The sequence below is a fragment of the Oreochromis niloticus genome, linkage group LG22, assembly GCF_001858045.2.
Source record: "Oreochromis niloticus isolate F11D_XX linkage group LG22, O_niloticus_UMD_NMBU, whole genome shotgun sequence".
NCBI lineage: Eukaryota > Metazoa > Chordata > Actinopteri > Cichliformes > Cichlidae > Oreochromis > Oreochromis niloticus.
Window position 1 is genome coordinate 188,537 of NC_031985.2, and position 18,026 is coordinate 206,562.

At 43.0% G+C, this 18,026-nt stretch overlaps 2 protein-coding genes across 2 annotated transcripts; both read right to left on the reverse strand.

The window, feature by feature from the left end:
- Positions 1–3,998: 3,998 nt before the first annotated feature.
- Positions 3,999–5,437, reverse strand: LOC109200260 (mucin-5AC-like). Its single transcript, XM_019355759.2, has one exon. It carries the CDS (start codon positions 5,337–5,339, stop codon positions 4,137–4,139), a length of 1,203 nt encoding a protein of 400 aa, XP_019211304.1. The 5' UTR covers positions 5,340–5,437; the 3' UTR covers positions 3,999–4,136.
- Positions 5,438–6,543: 1,106 nt separating this feature from the next.
- On the reverse strand, positions 6,544–9,821 carry LOC109200263 (mucin-5AC-like; the record flags this gene model as incomplete). Its single annotated transcript, XM_019355761.1, has 3 exons — positions 6,544–6,763; positions 7,229–7,371; positions 8,463–9,821. Coding segments are annotated over 3 exons (1,722 nt in total), but the record flags the coding sequence as incomplete, so codon positions are not given.
- Positions 9,822–18,026: the final 8,205 nt, after the last annotated feature.

Here is an 18,026-nt window from a genome sequence, read left to right on the forward strand (position 1 = left end):
CAAAAGTGAAACTAAAGCAGAATCTAAGTGTAAGTTACTTTAAGGAGCTGTTTGGATGATGCTATGTTAATAACCAGGTTATTCATTATTATCTTTTATTCATTTATATCTTTTGTTAGGTTTTAAGTAGTGGCATTTGATTGAAACATTTGTTTAATACATCATATACATAAGTTAAGATTATTACATGAGGATGCCTCGGTCTGATTGCATAAGCGAAGAGGTGAAATAGGGTGCAATTGTGGGTAGCACCCTATTTGGTTAGCACACACACACATACAGTTAGAGAGAATCATTTGTAGGTGAAAGTTTAAGCATGTTTTGCTATGACTGTATTTTTGTGTATACGTGACTGTTTGATGAAGAAGCGGGTGCAGGATGTTCCAGAGCTATGCGAGAGCTAAGGCGGGTTGCGGGAAACCACCTGCGGAGAAGATGGAAGCGAGTGTTCTTTTAATTGTGTCACAAGTTGTCAATAGAACATTTGTGGTTCTATTTACTGATGCATGTAATGATGTAGAGAGGGCGTCAGTAAGCATACCTCGATGCTATAAAACTATTGTTGGGTCGTTGTTGGGGCGAGATCTGATGCTGTCTGCGTGCAGTGTTATATCTCCCACGCGTGTGTTCATTAAAAATCATCGTTTGACTCCACCTGGCCGGATCAGTGTGTTATTTGGATTTCCTCCTGTATCCCTCCTTGATTCTGAACCTTAACATAATCAAATGAAAAAGTCTCTTTTTAAAACTAGTTTTATTAGTTATAATCTTTTAACTTTATGCATCATGCAAAAATTAAATTATATGCAACATTCTCTGACTGGAAGAAATTTGTATAACATTTAAACCTATTTTCTGCACATTCCAGCACATAAAATAAAATAGTTTTTTGTATTTACACTCACTCTTTCAAATAGATGCAAGTAAAACACAGCAGAAAATAAATAAAATCAAAGACTCAGCAGTCCTGTTGCTCTATTTTCACCTGTATAGCAGAAGTGGGGCAGGCGGAGGTTTACCCTGGTGCAGGTGTGTCGGAGCAGTCAGTGGAAGGATCTGGGAGTTTCTCTGTGAATTTCACATTTCCGTGGCAGCATATTCAGTGCTTGCTCGAAGCGGGGGGTTTTCGCTGTAAAAAGAAATTTTCTTCCCATGCAGTGAACAGCGGACGCTAATGTTTTAGTCACTTTTTATGGAATCAAACTCAAAGTAAGGTCAGTATTTAAACGCTGCATGCTCATACTCTCTCCCGCACTCGTTATATTATCCGTTGTTGATCTGCACACAGCTGTTGCCACGAACGTCACACTCGCTTACATCATTGTCATGAGACGCAAAAAAATCATGGTTTTAGTAACGCAGCGTGCTTACGGGAAAGTAACAGTTATCTAATTACCTTTTTTGCAATAGTAATCCCTTACTTTACTCATTACTTGAAAAAAGTAATCGGATTAACGCATTACTGTCCATATCTGGAAATAATGGTATCTCATCTGCATGCTTCCAGCTTTGTATTACATCTTTGTTTCTTCTACATGACAAGAAGGAGGGTGTCGGCTGTGTGGCAGGCAGGCAAGCAGGAGTGGTGGATCCAAAATGCAGGACTCAGACACGGAAGTACAACTTAAAGCGCAGCTTTATTACTGGGAAAAACCTCTTACTTAACTAAACTCACCAAAAGACAAATAAAAACCCTGGAGGACTAAAACACTGGAACTGAAATACTAAACAGGAGCTGGAGACTAAACACTGGAAACATGGAGGCAAAACACACAGCTAGTGGAGGGTACGATGCAACACTGACTCAGAGAAACACAGGGTTTAAATACACTGGGAAGTAACGAGGGGAATGAGACACAGAAGGAGAGCACAGCTGGGAGAAATCAGAACTGACGAGACAAGGAAGCGTAAACTGAACACATTCACATAAGACACGGACCTTCAAAGTAAAACAGGAAGTATGACACAGAGACGAGAACTTGACATGGTGGAGACAGCAACTAAGAAACACAGAGACATAACCAGTAAGGCAGAGGACTCGACCAACCAAAAGACACAGAGGGAAACTCAAACATGCAGACACAGACTTACACAGAACAGAGGGGACACAGAGAGACATGAAGGGCAAGGGATCAAAACTAGAAACCATAGAATAAATCACACAAGTACAATAATACAAAAATCACAAAGAACTAAAAACGCTGGGTCAGGAGACCCAGGACCCTGACAGAGGGTGTAATTGCAGTTGTGGTATACAGGGTGAAATTATTTTTCCACTCAGAGGCAGTATTGGGTCACTGTTGAAACACTAAACAATATATCTGTATTTATCATTAACAAAGTCTGGTTCATTTTATTGAATAATTTAATGTTTCATGACTTATTCACTTGCACAGCTAAATAAATGCTACAGAATAATCACTACAATTTGCTTCACCATCATCTTCTTCTTCATCTGCCTCTATCTCACTCTGTCACTAGCATCCTCCTCTTCATGGTATTCAAGGTTCAAGGTTCTTTATTTGTCACATGCATAGTTATACAAGTATAACACACAGTGAAATGTATCGTGACACGATCCTCGACATGTTCAAAAACATGGGGGGGGGGGGGGGGGGGGGGGGGGGGGGGGGGAAAGGAATAACATTATAAATTTATATATATGTATATATAGTATATACATTGGGTGAATGTGCAGTAGAAGCAGCAGCAGGTGAATTCTGTACATTAATATGAATAGACATCTGACTATTTTACAGAATGGACAATATAAACATATTTAAAGTTAAAGGAAGTTAAAGGAATTGAGTGTCTGGAGGAGAGTCTCAGTCAATTATAGATGATGTGAGATGGCGGGTGTGTGTGTGTGTGGGGGGGGGGTGTTGGTTTAGGGTCCGGATGGCTTGAGGATAGAAGCTCTTCTTGAGTCTCTCTGTCCTTGCCCGGATGATGCGGAACCTTCTACCAGATTGTAGAAGTTGGAACAGTTTGTTGCCAGGATGGGACGGGTCCTTCAGTATCTGCGTTGCTCTAGTCCGGCATCTCCTGGTGTAGGTGTCCTGAAGTGGGGGGAGAGCAATCCTGCAGCAGCGTTCTGCTGTACGGATCACTCTCTGGAGAGCTTTTTGGTCCTTCACACAGCTGTTCCCAAACCACGCTGTCATGTTCTGTGTGAGGATGCTCTCCACAGCGCCTGTATAGAAGATCCTGAGGATCTTTGGAGAGACCCTGAACTTCCTTAGTTGTCGGGGGTGTTACAGGCGCTGCCTAGCCTTCTTGGTCTGGACCTGAATGTGGGCAGCCCATGTCAGGTCTGAGGAGATGTGGACGCCAAGATATTTGAAGGACTGCACCCTCTCCAGTGGAGCTCCATTGATGAAAATGGGCTTGTAGTCTCTGTGCTGACTCCTTCTGAAGTCCACCACCAGCTCCTTGGTCTTGCCGACGTTCAGCTGGAGGTGGTTGTCCTGGCACCATGATGCCAAATTCTTCACTTCGTCCATGTAGGCCGCCTCATCGCTGTTGGAGATGGCACCCAACACCACTGTGTCGTCAGCAAACTTCACAATGGTGTTGGAGCCGTGGGTGGCCACACAGTCAGAAGTGTAGAGGGAGTAGAGCAGTGGCGAGAGGACACACCCCTGTGGTGCTCCTGTGTTGATGGTGATGCTGTCGGAGACACACCCATCCACCCTCACCACCTGAGTTCTGCCGGTGAGGAAGTCCAACACCCATGCACACCCATGCTTGGTATCTATCCAAGTATATTCCAGTGAAAAATCTAAACGTTAACTCTTAAACATCTAAATAAATGTATATAAATGTTTTTGTGTAAACTGTTCTTATAGTTTTGTGTGAATGTTCAAAGCAAGTGAAAGTTATAGCAATGTGTTTCTTTTCTCAAAAGAACATAGACAACATTTAAAAGAATACAAAGTAATGTAATTATAAAATATCTCATAGAAGACAATGTGGAATGATTAACTTGAACAAACATAGACATAATACTATCTGAATACAAGCACAGAAAGCATCAGTATTAATAAATGAGATTAAATAGTCCTGCCTATTAGATGTTGTACTGTATAAAATGAAAAAAAGTGGCACATGATGAAGGACCAGTTCCATTCCAGAACTTAAATCCAAATGGCAGCTGTAACTATTATGACTAAAAGGAAGCTTAATTGGTTGTTGACTGAAGATGAAGCAGTTGTTGTTTGTGAAGCTGTGGTTGGTGGTGGTGGAGTTTTTGTAGTAATTGGAGTCGATGTTGTTGAAGTTGTAGTTGCTGTTAGTGTAGCTGTGGTTGTAGTCGCTGTGGATATTGCTGCAGTTTTAGTTGTTGCTGCAGCTGCTGTGGTTATAGTAGTTGAATATGTAGCTGTTGTTGGTAGACTTGCTGTGGTACTGGTTCGGGAAGCTATGGTTTTTACAGCAGCAGTTGTAGTTATAGTTGTTGGAGCTGTGGTTGTAGGTGCTGTTGTAGTAGTTATTCTTGTTGAAAGTATAGTTTTGGATGGTGAAGTTGTTGTGGAAGGTGTGTTTGTTATTGTTGAGGCTGTAGTTGTGGATGTTGTCGATGGAGCTGTGGTTGTAGTTGTCATTGTTAATGTGGCTGTAGCTGAGGTTGGTGAAGTTGCGATTGTAGCTGGTAGAGTTCTTGTAGTTGCTGTGAAAGCTGTGGTATATATCGCATTTGAAGTTGGTGCACCTGTGGTTGTAGTTGGTGGAGCTGTTGTTCTAGTGGATGAAGCTGTGCTTGTAGTTGTTGGAGCTGTGGTTGTAGCTGGAGCAGCTGTGGTTGTAGTTAGTGCAGCAGTGGTTGTAGTTGGTGCAGCTGTGCTTGTGCTTGGTGGAACTCTGGTTGTTGTTGATATGACTGTAGATGTAGTTGGTGGAGCTGTGGTTGTAGTTGGAGTAGCAGTTGTGGTTGATGTTGGAGCAGCTGTTGTGGTTGTTGTTGGGGCAGCTGTGGTTGTTGTTGGTGCAGCTGCAGTTGTTCGAGCAATTGGGGTTGTGGGTGCAGTTGTGGTTGTAGTTGGCGCAGCTGTGGTTGTAGTTGATGCATCTGAGGTTGTAGTTGGTACAGCTATGGTTGTAGTTGGTGCAGCTGTGGTTGTAGTTTGTGCAGCTGTTATTGTAGCTGATGAAGCTGTGGCTGTAGTTGGTGGAGGTGTGGTTGGAGTTGGTGGAGGTGTGGTTGTTCTTGGTGGAGCTGTGGTTGTAGATAGGGCAGCTATTGTTGTAGTTGATGTGACAGTGGTCTTAATTGGTGAAGCTGTGGATGTAGTTGGTGCAGCTGTGTTTGTGGTTGGAAGAGCTGTGGTTGTAGTTGTCATTGTTAATGTGGCTGTAGCTGAGGTTGGTGAAGTTGTGATTGTAGCTGGTAGAGTTCTTGTAGTTGCTGTGAAAGCTGTGGTATATATCGCATTTGAAGTTGGTGCACCTGTGGTTGTAGTTGGAGCAGCAGTTGTGGTTGATGTTGGAGCAGCTGTTGTGGTTGTTGTTGGGGCAGCTGTGGTTGTTGTTGGTGCAGCTGCAGTTGTTGTTCGAGCATTTGGGGTTGTGGGTGCAGTTGTGGTTGTAGTTGGTGCAGCTGTGGTTGTAGTTGATGCATCTGAGGTTGTAGTTGGTACAGCTGTGGTTGTAGTTGGTGTAGCTGTAGTTGTAGATGATGCAGCTGTTGTTGTAGTTGGTGCAGTTGTGGTTGTAGTTAGTGCAGCTGTGGTTCTAGTTGAAGAAGCTGTGGTTGTTGTTAATTTGATATTAGTTGTAGTGGTTATAGTTGGTGCAGCTGTTGTTGGTGGTGGTGGTTGGGGTGGTGGTGGAGATGTGGTTGTAGTTGGTGCAGCTGTGGTTGTAGTTGGTGGTGCTGTGGTTGTAGTTGTGATTGTAGTTGGTACACCTCTTGTTGTAGTTGGTGGAGCTGTTGTTCTAGTGGATGAAGCTGTGCTTGTAGTTGTTGAAGCTGTGGTTGTAGCTGGAGCAGCTGTGCTTGTAGTTGGTGCAGCTGTGCTTGTGCTTGTTATAACTCTGATTGTTGTTGATATGACTGTAGATGTAGTTGGTGGAGCTGTGGTTGTAGTTGGAGCAGCAGTTGTGCTTGTTGTTGGAGCAGCTGTTGTGGTTGTTGTTGGAGCAGCTATGGTTGTTGTTGGGGCAGCTGCAGTTGTTGTTGGACCAGTTGTGGTTGTGGGTGCAGTTGTGGTTGTAGTTGGTGCAGCTGTGGTTGTAGTTGATGCATCTGAGGTTGTAGTTGGTGCAGCTGTGGTTGTAGTTTGTGCAGCTGTGTTTGTGTTTGGAGGAGCTGTGGTTGTAGTTTGTGCTATTGCTGTAGTTGGTGGAGCTGTGGTTGTAGTTTGTGCAGCTGTTATTGTAGCTGATGAAGCTGTGGTTGTAGTTGGTGGAGCTGTGGTTGTAGTTGGTGGAGCTGTGGTTGTAGTTGGTGCAGCTGTGGTTGTAGTTGGTGGAGCTGTGGTCGTAATTTTTGCAGCTATTGTTGTAGTATATCTGACTGTAGTTGTAGTTGATGAAGCTGGGGTCTTAGTTGGTGGAGCTGTGAATGTAGTTGGTGCAGCTGTGGTTGTGTTTGGAGGAGCTGTGGTTGTAGTTGGTGCTATTGTTGTAGTTGGTGGAGCTGTGGTTGTAGTTGGTGCAGCTGTGGTTGTAGCTGATGAAGCTGTGGTTGTAGTAGGTGGAGGTGTGGTTGTAGTTGGTGGAGGTATGGTTGTCGTGGGTGCAGCTGTGGCTGTGGTTGGAGCAGCTATGGTTGTAGTTGGTGCAGCAGTTGTTGTAGTTGGTTGAGCTGTGGTTGTAGTTGGTGGAGCTGTGGTTTTAGTTGGTGCAGCTGTGGTTGTAGTTGGTGGAGCTGTGGTCGTAGTTTTTGCAGCTATTGTTGTAGTATATGTGACTGTAAATGTAGTTGATGAAGCTGGGGTCTTAGTTGGTGGAGCTGTGAATGTAGTTGGTGCAGCTGTGGTTGTGGGTGGAGGAGCTGTGGTTGTAGTTGGTGTTATTATTGTAGTTGGTGAAGCTGTGTTTGTAGTTGGTGCAGCTCCGGATGTAGTTGATGAAGGTGAGGCTGCTGTGTCTGTGGTTGTATTTGGTGCAGCTTTGGTTGTAGTTGGTGGAGCTGTGGTTGTTGTTTGTGCAGAGGTGGTTGTAGTTGGTGCAGCTGTTTTTGTAGTTGGTGCAGCTGTGGTTGTAGTTGGTGAAGCTGTGGTAGTACGTGGTGCAGCTGTGGTTGTGGTTGGTGGAGGTATGGTTGTACTTGGTGCTGCTGTAGTGGTGCTTGGTGGAGCTGAGGTTGTAGTTGGTGGGGCTGTGATTGTTGTTGATGTGAATGTAGTTGTAGTTAGTGCAGCTGTGGTACTAGTTTCAGCAGGGGTGGTTGTAGTTGGTGCAGCTGTTGTTGTAGTTGGTGGAGCTGTGGTTGCTGTTGACGTGAATGTATTTGTAGTTGGTGGAGCTGTGGTTGTAGTTGGAGCAGCAGTTGTGGTTGTTGTTGGAGCAGCTGTGGTTGTTGTTGGGGCAGCTGCAGTTGTTGTTGGACCAATTGTGGTTGTGGGTGCAGTTGTGGTTGTAGTTGGTGCAACTGTGGTTGTAGTTGATGCATCTGAGGCTGTAGTTGGTGCAGCTGTGGTTGTAGTTTGTGCAGCTGTTATTTTAGCTGATGAAGCTGTGGTTGTAGTTGATGCATCTGAGGTTGTAGTTGGTGCAGCTGTGGTTGTAGTTTGTGCAGCTGTTATTTTAGCTGATGAAGCTGTGGTTGTAGTTGGTGCTATTGTTGTAGTTGGTGCTATTGTTGTAGTTGGTGGAGCTGTGGTTGTAGTTTGTGCAGCTGTTATTGTAGCTGATGAAGCTGTGGTTGTAGTTGGTGGAGGTGTGGTTGTAGTTGGTGCAGCTGTGGCTGTGGTTGGAGCAGCTATGGTTGTAGTTTGTGCAGCAGTTGTTGTAGTTGGTGGAGCTGTGGTTGTAGTTGGTGGAGCTGTGGTTTTAGTTGGTGCAGCTGTTATTTTAGCTGATGAAGCTGTGGTTGTAGTTGGTGCTATTGTTGTAGTTGGTGGAGCTGTGGTTGTAGTTTGTGCAGCTGTTATTGTAGCTGATGAAGCTGTGGTTGTAGTTGGTGGAGGTGTGGTTGTAGTTGGTGGAGCTGTGGTTGTAGTTTGTGCAGCTGTTATTTTAGCTGATGAAGCTGTGGTTGTAGTTGGTGCTATTGTTGTAGTTGGTGCTATTGTTGTAGTTGGTGGAGCTGTGGTTGTAGTTTGTGCAGCTGTTATTGTAGCTGATGAAGCTGTGGTTGTTGTTGGTGGAGGTGTGGTTGTAGTTGGTGCAGCTGTGGCTGTGGTTGGAGCAGCTATGGTTGTAGTTTGTGCAGCAGTTGTTGTAGTTGGTGGAGCTGTGGTTGTAGTTGGTGGAGCTGTGGTCGTAGTTTTTGCAGCTTTTGTTGTAGTATATGTGACTGTAGTTGTAGTTGATGAAGCTGGGGTCTTAGTTGGTGGAGCTGTGAATGTAGTTGGTGCAGCTGTGGTTATGGGTGGAGGAGCTGTGGTTGTAGTTGGTGCTATTGTTGTAGTTGGTGAAGCTGTGTTTGTAGTTGGTGCAGCTCCGGATGTAGTTGATGAAGGTGAGGCTGCTGTGTCTGTGGTTGTATTTGGTGCAGCTTTGGTTGTAGTTGGTGCAGCTGTTTTTGTAGTTGGTGCAGCTGTGGTAGTACGTGGTGCAGCTGTGGTTGTGGTTGGTGGAGGTATGGTTGTACTTGGTGCTGCTGTAGTGGTGCTTGGTGGAGCTGAGGTTGTAGTTGGTGGAGCTGTGATTGTTGTTGATGTGAATGTAGTTGTAGTTAGTGCAGCTGTGGTACTAGTTTCAGCAGCGGTGGTTGTAGTTGGTGCAGCTGTTGTTGTAGTTGGTGGAGCTGTGGTTGCTGTTGACGTGAATGTATTTGTAGTTGGTGGAGCTGTGGTTGTAGTTGGAGCAGCAGTTGTGGTTGTTGTTGGAGCAGCTGTGGTTGTTGTTGGGGCAGCTGCAGTTGTTGTTGGACCAATTGTGGTTGTGGGTGCAGTTGTGGTTGTAGTTGGTGCAACTGTGGTTGTAGTTGATGCATCTGAGGTTGTAGTTGGTGCAGCTGTGGTTGTAGTTTGTGCAGCTGTTATTTTAGCTGATGAAGCTGTGGTTGTAGTTGATGCATCTGAGGTTGTAGTTGGTGCAGCTGTGGTTGTAGTTTGTGCAGCTGTTATTTTAGCTGATGAAGCTGTGGTTGTAGTTGGTGCTATTGTTGTAGTTGGTGCTATTGTTGTAGTTGGTGGAGCTGTGGTTGTAGTTTGTGCAGCTGTTATTGTAGCTGATGAAGCTGTGGTTGTAGTTGGTGGAGGTGTGGTTGTAGTTGGTGCAGCTGTGGCTGTGGTTGGAGCAGCTATGGTTGTAGTTTGTGCAGCAGTTGTTGTAGTTGGTGGAGCTGTGGTTGTAGTTGGTGGAGCTGTGGTTTTAGTTGGTGCAGCTGTTATTTTAGCTGATGAAGCTGTGGTTGTAGTTGGTGCTATTGTTGTAGTTGGTGGAGCTGTGGTTGTAGTTTGTGCAGCTGTTATTGTAGCTGATGAAGCTGTGGTTGTAGTTGGTGGAGGTGTGGTTGTAGTTGGTGGAGCTGTGGTTGTAGTTTGTGCAGCTGTTATTTTAGCTGATGAAGCTGTGGTTGTAGTTGGTGCTATTGTTGTAGTTGGTGCTATTGTTGTAGTTGGTGGAGCTGTGGTTGTAGTTTGTGCAGCTGTTATTGTAGCTGATGAAGCTGTGGTTGTTGTTGGTGGAGGTGTGGTTGTAGTTGGTGCAGCTGTGGCTGTGGTTGGAGCAGCTGTGGTTGTAGTTTGTGCAGCAGTTGTTGTAGTTGGTGGAGCTGTGGTTGTAGTTGGTGGAGCTGTGGTCGTAGTTATAGCAGCTTTTGTTGTAGTATATGTGACTGTAGTTGTAGTTGATGAAGCTGGGGTCTTAGTTGGTGGAGCTGTGAATGTAGTTGGTGCAGCTGTGGTTATGGGTGGAGGAGCTGTGGTTGTAGTTGGTGCTATTGTTGTAGTTGGTGAAGCTGTGTTTGTAGTTGGTGCAGCTCCGGATGTAGTTGATGAAGGTGAGGCTGCTGTGTCTGTGGTTGTATTTGGTGCAGCTTTGGTTGTAGTTGGTGCAGCTGTTTTTGTAGTTGGTGCAGCTGTGGTTGTAGTTGGTGAAGCTGTGGTAGTACGTGGTGCAGCTGTGGTTGTGGTTGGTGGAGGTATGGTTGTACTTGGTGCTGCTGTAGTGGTGCTTGGTGGAGCTGAGGTTGTAGTTGGTGGAGCTGTGATTGTTGTTGATGTGAATGTAGTTGTAGTTAGTGCAGCTGTGGTACTAGTTTCAGCAGGGGTGGTTGTAGTTGGTGCAGCTGTTGTTGTAGTTGGTGGAGCTGTGGTTGTAGTTGGAGCAGCAGTTGTGGTTGTTGTTGGAGCAGCTGTGGTTGTTGTTGGGGCAGCTGCAGTTGTTGTTGGACCAATTGTGGTTGTGGGTGCAGTTGTGGTTGTAGTTGGTGCAACTGTGGTTGTAGTTGATGCATCTGAGGTTGTAGTTGGTGCAGCTGTGGTTGTAGTTTGTGCAGCTGTTATTTTAGCTGATGAAGCTGTGGTTGTAGTTGATGCATCTGAGGTTGTAGTTGGTGCAGCTGTGGTTGTAGTTTGTGCAGCTGTTATTTTAGCTGATGAAGCTGTGGTTGTAGTTGGTGCTATTGTTGTAGTTGGTGCTATTGTTGTAGTTGGTGGAGCTGTGGTTGTAGTTTGTGCAGCTGTTATTGTAGCTGATGAAGCTGTGGTTGTAGTTGGTGGAGGTGTGGTTGTAGTTGGTGCAGCTGTGGCTGTGGTTGGAGCAGCTATGGTTGTAGTTTGTGCAGCAGTTGTTGTAGTTGGTGGAGCTGTGGTTGTAGTTGGTGGAGCTGTGGTTTTAGTTGGTGCAGCTGTTATTTTAGCTGATGAAGCTGTGGTTGTAGTTGGTGCTATTGTTGTAGTTGGTGCTATTGTTGTAGTTGGTGGAGCTGTGGTTGTAGTTTGTGCAGCTGTTATTTTAGCTGATGAAGCTGTGGTTGTAGTTGGTGGAGGTGTGGTTGTAGTTGGTGGAGCTGTGGTTGTAGTTTGTGCAGCTGTTATTTTAGCTGATGAAGCTGTGGTTGTAGTTGGTGCTATTGTTGTAGTTGGTGCTATTGTTGTAGTTGGTGGAGCTGTGGTTGTAGTTTGTGCAGCTGTTATTGTAGCTGATGAAGCTGTGGTTGTAGTTGGTGGAGGTGTGGTTGTAGTTGGTGCAGCTGTGGCTGTGGTTGGAGCAGCTATGGTTGTAGTTTGTGCAGCAGTTGTTGTAGTTGGTGGAGCTGTGGTTGTAGTTGGTGGAGCTGTGGTTGTTGTTTGTAGTTGATATTGATATTGTTTTCATGCTATATTGTTTTTTCATTCATTAATATTCTGTATTAGTTTAACAGTTTATAAGGTTGTTTTTTTTTAATATTTAACTTACCAACAAACAGAAGTAAGATGATTCCGACCCTGATCGTCATTTTGGGAAAACGTTCCAACCCTTTGAAACAGAATCAGTACATTAATATTTAAATTATCATATATATATTATAAAATATCTTTTATAATTTCCTAATCATAATTACAACAGCATTCTGAATTTGATCATTGGATCTCTTATGCTAACCTATAAATGGTGTTATAACTGTAAAATCTGCTTCTGAAAATTACAGTCTTATAAAACACTACAGTGGCATCATGTATCTAAAGCAAAAGACCTTTAGGAAAAAAAAAAAAAAAAGCTAAACCGCAGCTAATGTCCTAGAAGTCTCAACATGTTTTGGACTTTATGAGAACACTTTTGTAGACCTTTTATATTTGCTTTTTTCACAGAAAATTACTCAACTGGTCAAAGATAATTAATAAAGAAAATGATAACAAACAACTGAATATATTTATAGAATATATTTATCATCTTGTAACAAATGGCTGAATCATTATTGTTAAATTAGGACATATATTCATTATTTAATTACTTACAAGTAGCTTGTGGTTCTGGGTTGTCTTTGCTGCTGTTATTAAAGTTGTAATGCCCACTGATTCCAACCGTCCAGCTTTTTTATGTCACACAAAACAGGTTTGGTCCCATCGCACCCTCAGCAAAGAGGTAAAGTATTTACATACAGTGTATCTGGAAAGTATACACAGTGCTTTACTTGTTCCACAGTTGATCATGGATTACATTTATTATCACCTCAAAATCCTACAAAAGTAGTAGATTGGACATGAAAAGCACACACCTGTACATATAAAGTCCCACAGCAGACTGTCAGAGAACTAACCAAGCCATGAAGTTGAAGGAAATGTCTCAGGCTCAGAAACAGTTTGGGCTGTAAATGATTATGTAAATATTATATTTTTATGTTTTCATTTGAATAAATTTACAAGAATTTCAAGCAAACTGTTTTCACTTTCGTACTTTGTGTGAGACGAGTTGAACAGCAGTAACTAAAGTCTTTATTTTTATTGCTTTTATCTGTTTTATCGTTTATTACAGTTGTTCATTGATGTAAATACAAACAATGTCAATAAGAAACAGTTTTGCTATTATTGTTTACATGACAGAAATAGCTATGTATAGTGCTATTATCACTTTGATCTTCAGATTAATCTGTTCACCTTGAAGGAGAGGTCAGAGGTCAAATGTGACATGATATTTTAAATCTTAAAACAAAAATTTTATATCCTGAAAATACACACCAACAGTAAGAATCACAGTCGTTAAGCTTTCTGTCAGTTTTCAGCCGATTAAATTGTCATTTTTCTTTGAAAGACCCAGTGCGTTTTCTTTTCTACTCTACCTGAGCACTCAGAACACTTTATGCAACTTGCTTCATTCAGAATTTATTTCCAACATTTTTGAGATTTTGTGTTTACTGACAGAATGATACACATGCAAATGCTACAACCTTTTTTTCTATTTCAGTAGATGAGATCAATGGAAAAAGAGCTCTGACACCCAGCTTTCCAATGTTTGCATGTTAAAGGGGAAGTACCGCAACAACCACACCTCCAAGTATAAATAAGTGCAGATGAAAATAATCATCTTCTTTTATGTGAAAGACTAAAATAATGTTGTAGGATCAGCCTGTTTTCAGCTCTGACTTTAATAAACAAACACATTTTATGTGAGAATGACTCACAATGAATAGAATAAACTATACACAGTGCTTTCCGGTGGCTTTATTAAAGGGTGTTCCAGGTTGTGGGTTGTGTGGTAAGCCTTTGGCACAATCTCTGAACCTAGAAAGTAAACTACTCTCAACTGTCTCAAACAATAATTAAGCGAAATGAAAACAAGTGACAATTATCTGTCATAAACAGGCTAGTCCGTTTAAAAAATATGGTTTGATAAAGCATAAAATTTCACCTCAGCTGCAGACATTTGTTACAAAGCTGCAGGAAATTATGAGTGATGTTTCAAAATGTCAGAGCTCAGTCGTCGGGTCACATTAGGTCACATCTTATTATGCAATGCCAAAGCTGTGGCACCTCCCACCTGTCAAAGAGAAAATTACGAGTCACTGTGGCAGCCGACAGGTTCAGCCTGTTTACAGTTTTCTTAATCATTTCTTTCTCACGTCAACAGAATAAAGATAAGATGACCTTTACTAATCCCAGAGATTTCAAATTCATATCTTAGAGCAGGTGGGGCAGCAATAAGTAAATAGGCGCAGCATACCTAAGAACAACAAAGCTATGCAAAAATAGAAGAAATGATATGCTATTCAAGGTAGAATAAATAGAACTGAGATCATTTCAGTATATACATATACATATCTGTATCTGTATCTATATGCAAAAATGATACAATAGTACAATATACTAGTATGTAGCTGGTAGTGGTAGTTCAATAAATATGCATCTTTAAAGCGGCTGAGAGCCAGTTGATGATACAGTTTTGTAATTGTATGACCAGATATGCAGCAAACAGCTTGAAGAAAGGAGCTCTGCTGTCATCTGGTCTCCACCTGGTGGTGAGCTGGAGCAGGTGGAGGATGATGCTGGGTAGGAGTCCGGGTGGGGCCGGAGTGATTAGTGCTCGGTTTAACTATATTTATGTCCTGTTTTCTTTTCCATGAGCACGTGCATGCCATTGAGAACAAAGCGTCAAAAATAAACCTGAAGTATTAACTGTAGTTTTGGCTGCTGTTACCTGCTGACCTGTGTTAACCTGGTAGAAGGGCACCACTTTTTTTTGTTTTTGGTCCCCAAAGTCGTGTGTGTGTGTGTGTGTGTGTGTAGAGGGTGTGTGCGACTCTAATCCAGCAGAATACAAACAAAGATTTCACGTAGGTTACACACACATGCAAACACACACTCTTTACAGCTTTTCTGTATGAACAAAAGCTGCTTTACATCACAGAAAGCTGAGTGTTACTCAGCTCTGTGGATATTAATGAAATGGTAATTTGTCTAAAGTGTACAACACTGATGTTAGTGTCGTGTCATTAGTGTCCGACGTGCTGATGGATAAAAGGTTAACACAGCAGCTTGACAATATGGAGTTCAAACAAATTACTTTAAACTTTAAAATGACTTCAAAAATATTTAATATTTGAAAATATGATGGAAACAGAAAACCACCAACACAGCAGGTTTCCGTTTATGGCGACCATTAATCAAATCTGAGGTTGTTTTTTTCTTTAAGAAGATAATAAACACTGAAACTTTGGATAAGAACATCTTGAATTTAATTATTTTTCTCTCACACCTTTTATTGTAATTGAAATGTGTTTTAACATGAAAATAATCTTAATGTAAGACCAAAAAGACCAAGAGTGAAAAATATCACCCAGAGCTATATTTACCACCATTCTTTGAACATACTAATTATCATTACAGGCTATACTGCACAGAGCTATATCATATTGCCCTGCAGGCTGGCTTGGCATCATATTTCTTTTCTGCTGCCTGAACCTGCTGAGCAGTATGAGTGGGAGAAGTGACAGCATACCAATGTGAGTTTATATCAAATTAAGGTTTGTTTGTGGTTTCTTCATGACAAACAAAAGAAACTAAGCACATTCCTGTGGTTACAGCAGAATGCTTTATAAAGACACTGAGGTGATTTTCAGCCATACAGCAATTCTCACGTCTCAGAAAACAGAGAAAGCTCATAAATATTTTCTTTTTCATTTTTTATTGATATTGAGTTTGTCAGTAAACACAAAAGCCAAACCAAAGCCAAAAATATTGGTAACCGGGCCTGGGTGCGGGGGCCCGGGGCCCTGGTGCCTGGTTGGGTCCGTTCTTGCACGGGATCGTGCCCCCTGGGGGTGTTTGCTGAGCTAGCTGTCAGCTGGCTCTCTCCTGGTCTTACATATCCCCAGATACATGTGTTTTTCCAAGATGAGCTCTGTAAAATCTCAGGCTCCTCTTGTCTGTGTCTTACTAAATAAATCAGTTTATTATCTCTGTTATTACAGGATATGTGTAATTGGCAATGCTGTGGAACATAAACCAAAAAATATACAAGAAAAATGACCAAAACAAAACCTTACAGCACCTGGAAAAGAAATTGTGGTGTGTGTGTGTGTGTGTGTGTGTGTGTGTGTGTGTGTGTGTGTGTGTCTTTTTCGACAACATGTGCTTGATAATGAGGGTGGGAAACCACAATAACACCCCCCAGGATTCAGACGCATACAGAGACAGATCGAGGTGATCCGGCCAGCTGCAGCGCCCAAGAGTCCCGAAGACCTGAGTCCTCACATCTCGATGACAACTGTGCGTCCATCCCAGCAGAGGGGAGAGGTCCAAAGAACCAGAGGCAACGGGCAGCCGATCCCCACCCAGAGTCCGGCCACCCTGGGACAAGCCGAGAACTGCAAAAGCTGGCAGACAAGGCAGGGTTAAAAGAAATAAAACTGGTAACCACTCAGGACGTGTTCTCTTCTCAAGAGCAGCCCATTTCCTGTGAAACGACAAAATAGGTTCATTCTTAGTTTTCATCATCTGCACAAAATTGAAATAAATAATCAGAAGGCCATTATCAGTGCATTTTCACTGGAACATAATCTGTGGTGTGGCCCCCGAGAGAAATCCCTCTATTTATGAGTCCTCAAAGATTTTATTCAAATTGTGAGAAAGGCTTAAAAAGCAGTGTGTTCTGTCTCTAGTGTTGTCTTACAGATCAGCGTCCTGTGTGGGGGACTTTTTCACCGTCATTAATATCCTCTTACTGCTCCGCATGTTTCAATGACCCTTTGTAGCACGACAAAAGGCAGTGGCTGTTTGCTCACTGCATGTTCCAGCTGTGGTGCCACACTGAACACATATGAATGTCACGTATGCTGTTTCGTGACATTCAGCGAGGCTTCAGCCACAGGAGAACCAAAAATGAAAGACAGCCTGAGTGCTGTAAAGCTGTCACAACACAATGTCTAAACTAAACTAGAAACATTTAAGCTGATTCTTGTTCTTTAACGATTAAAATGGAGACAGAGGAGACCTGGATGTCTGTCATCAGTCAGACCTGAGACTGTCAAAGGAGCGGCCACATACGCAACACACGGAAACATCACAGCAATTTTCCACTGGGGACAAACAAAGAAAGTGCACCTGCTCATCGTATTTCTCTCAAACCAAAGCATGAATGACAGGAAGATAATGGTCCCCGTGACTCATCTCCTGTTTCACCACAGAGTCAGTGCTCAACAGCAAGACACCATGAACAACACAGCAGTTTCTTCTGCTTTTTATTAACAACAACAAGAGTCTGAAATGAGTCGGTCACAACCACCAAACAACCAGTTCTTATTCCAGGACATTAAATACTGATTTTGGCATCGGTGCAGTGTGACGTCCACATTCAGACATACAATGATGGTGGCGGCATGACTTACAGCACTGTCACCCAGGCTTTTTTCGAGCACTGCGGTCCATCAAACATTTCTGCTCAAACTCTTTTAACGAGCTCCAGTATTGGGTCTGATTGGTGTCCCTGCACAGGGAGCTCCAGCTGCTGGCCAGACTTCACCTCAGGTAACTGAAGTGGACTTCTGGGCTGTGCTTCGTCTCACACAAACAAAGCTGCTTACAGCTGCAAAAAGCTGACATTAAAACACTCGTGCATCTTTTCCATAGAAGCACAGCACACATGCCGTTTCCTTGCATGTCTGAGCACATTCAGCGATCAGTTGATTAGCACTGCAGTAACAGTGAGACAGGTCACATTAACATGGACTCATTTGCATAAATGCACTCCACAGTTTAACAGTTTATTCCCTGAATAAATAAGTGTCAAGGCTCTGTGCAGGCAGGCAGGAAAAGGACCCAATATTAGGACTCACACAGGCAGAACGTGAACTGAAAAAACAGCTTTATTGCTGTAAACAAACTGAACTAAACTGGGAATACAAGCTAGGTATGCAGGCAGAAAGACAGGCAGAACACACAGCTGGTTTAGGGCACGACGCGACGACGAGCAGGGCAAAGAGCTGGGAGACACAGCTGACACTAATTACAAAGATGAGACGCAGGACAGTAAAACAGAACCTGATGCACACAGACTGAAGACTACCAAAGTAAAACAGGGAGTACACAGACTCAAGGACACGGGCTTCACACAGGGAACAAATGGGACCAAAACCAAAGATCTAGGAATACAAAACCAAACAGACAGCAATAACCCCGCAAATCAATAATAAACAAATCAAAACACAGACCCAGGACCGTGACAATAACCAGCTCATGGCTGACATGAGAAGGAATTTCAGAGGTTTCATGATGTTTTAGATCAGGGGTCCCCAATCCCAGGCCTCGAGGGCCGGTGTCCCTGCAGGTTTTAGATGTGTCCTTGATCCATCACAGCTGATTTAAAAGGATAAATTACCTTCTCAACATGTCCTGAAGTTCTCCAGAGGCCTGGTAATGAACTAATCATGTGATTCAGGTGTGTTGACCCAGGGTGAGATCTAAAACCTGCAGGACACCGGCCCTCGTGGACTGGGA

Coding starts and splice junctions, on each gene's coding strand:
- LOC109200260 (XM_019355759.2), bottom strand. CDS start 5,339: ATGACAACTACAACCACAGCTCTTCCAACCACAAACACAGCTGCACCA.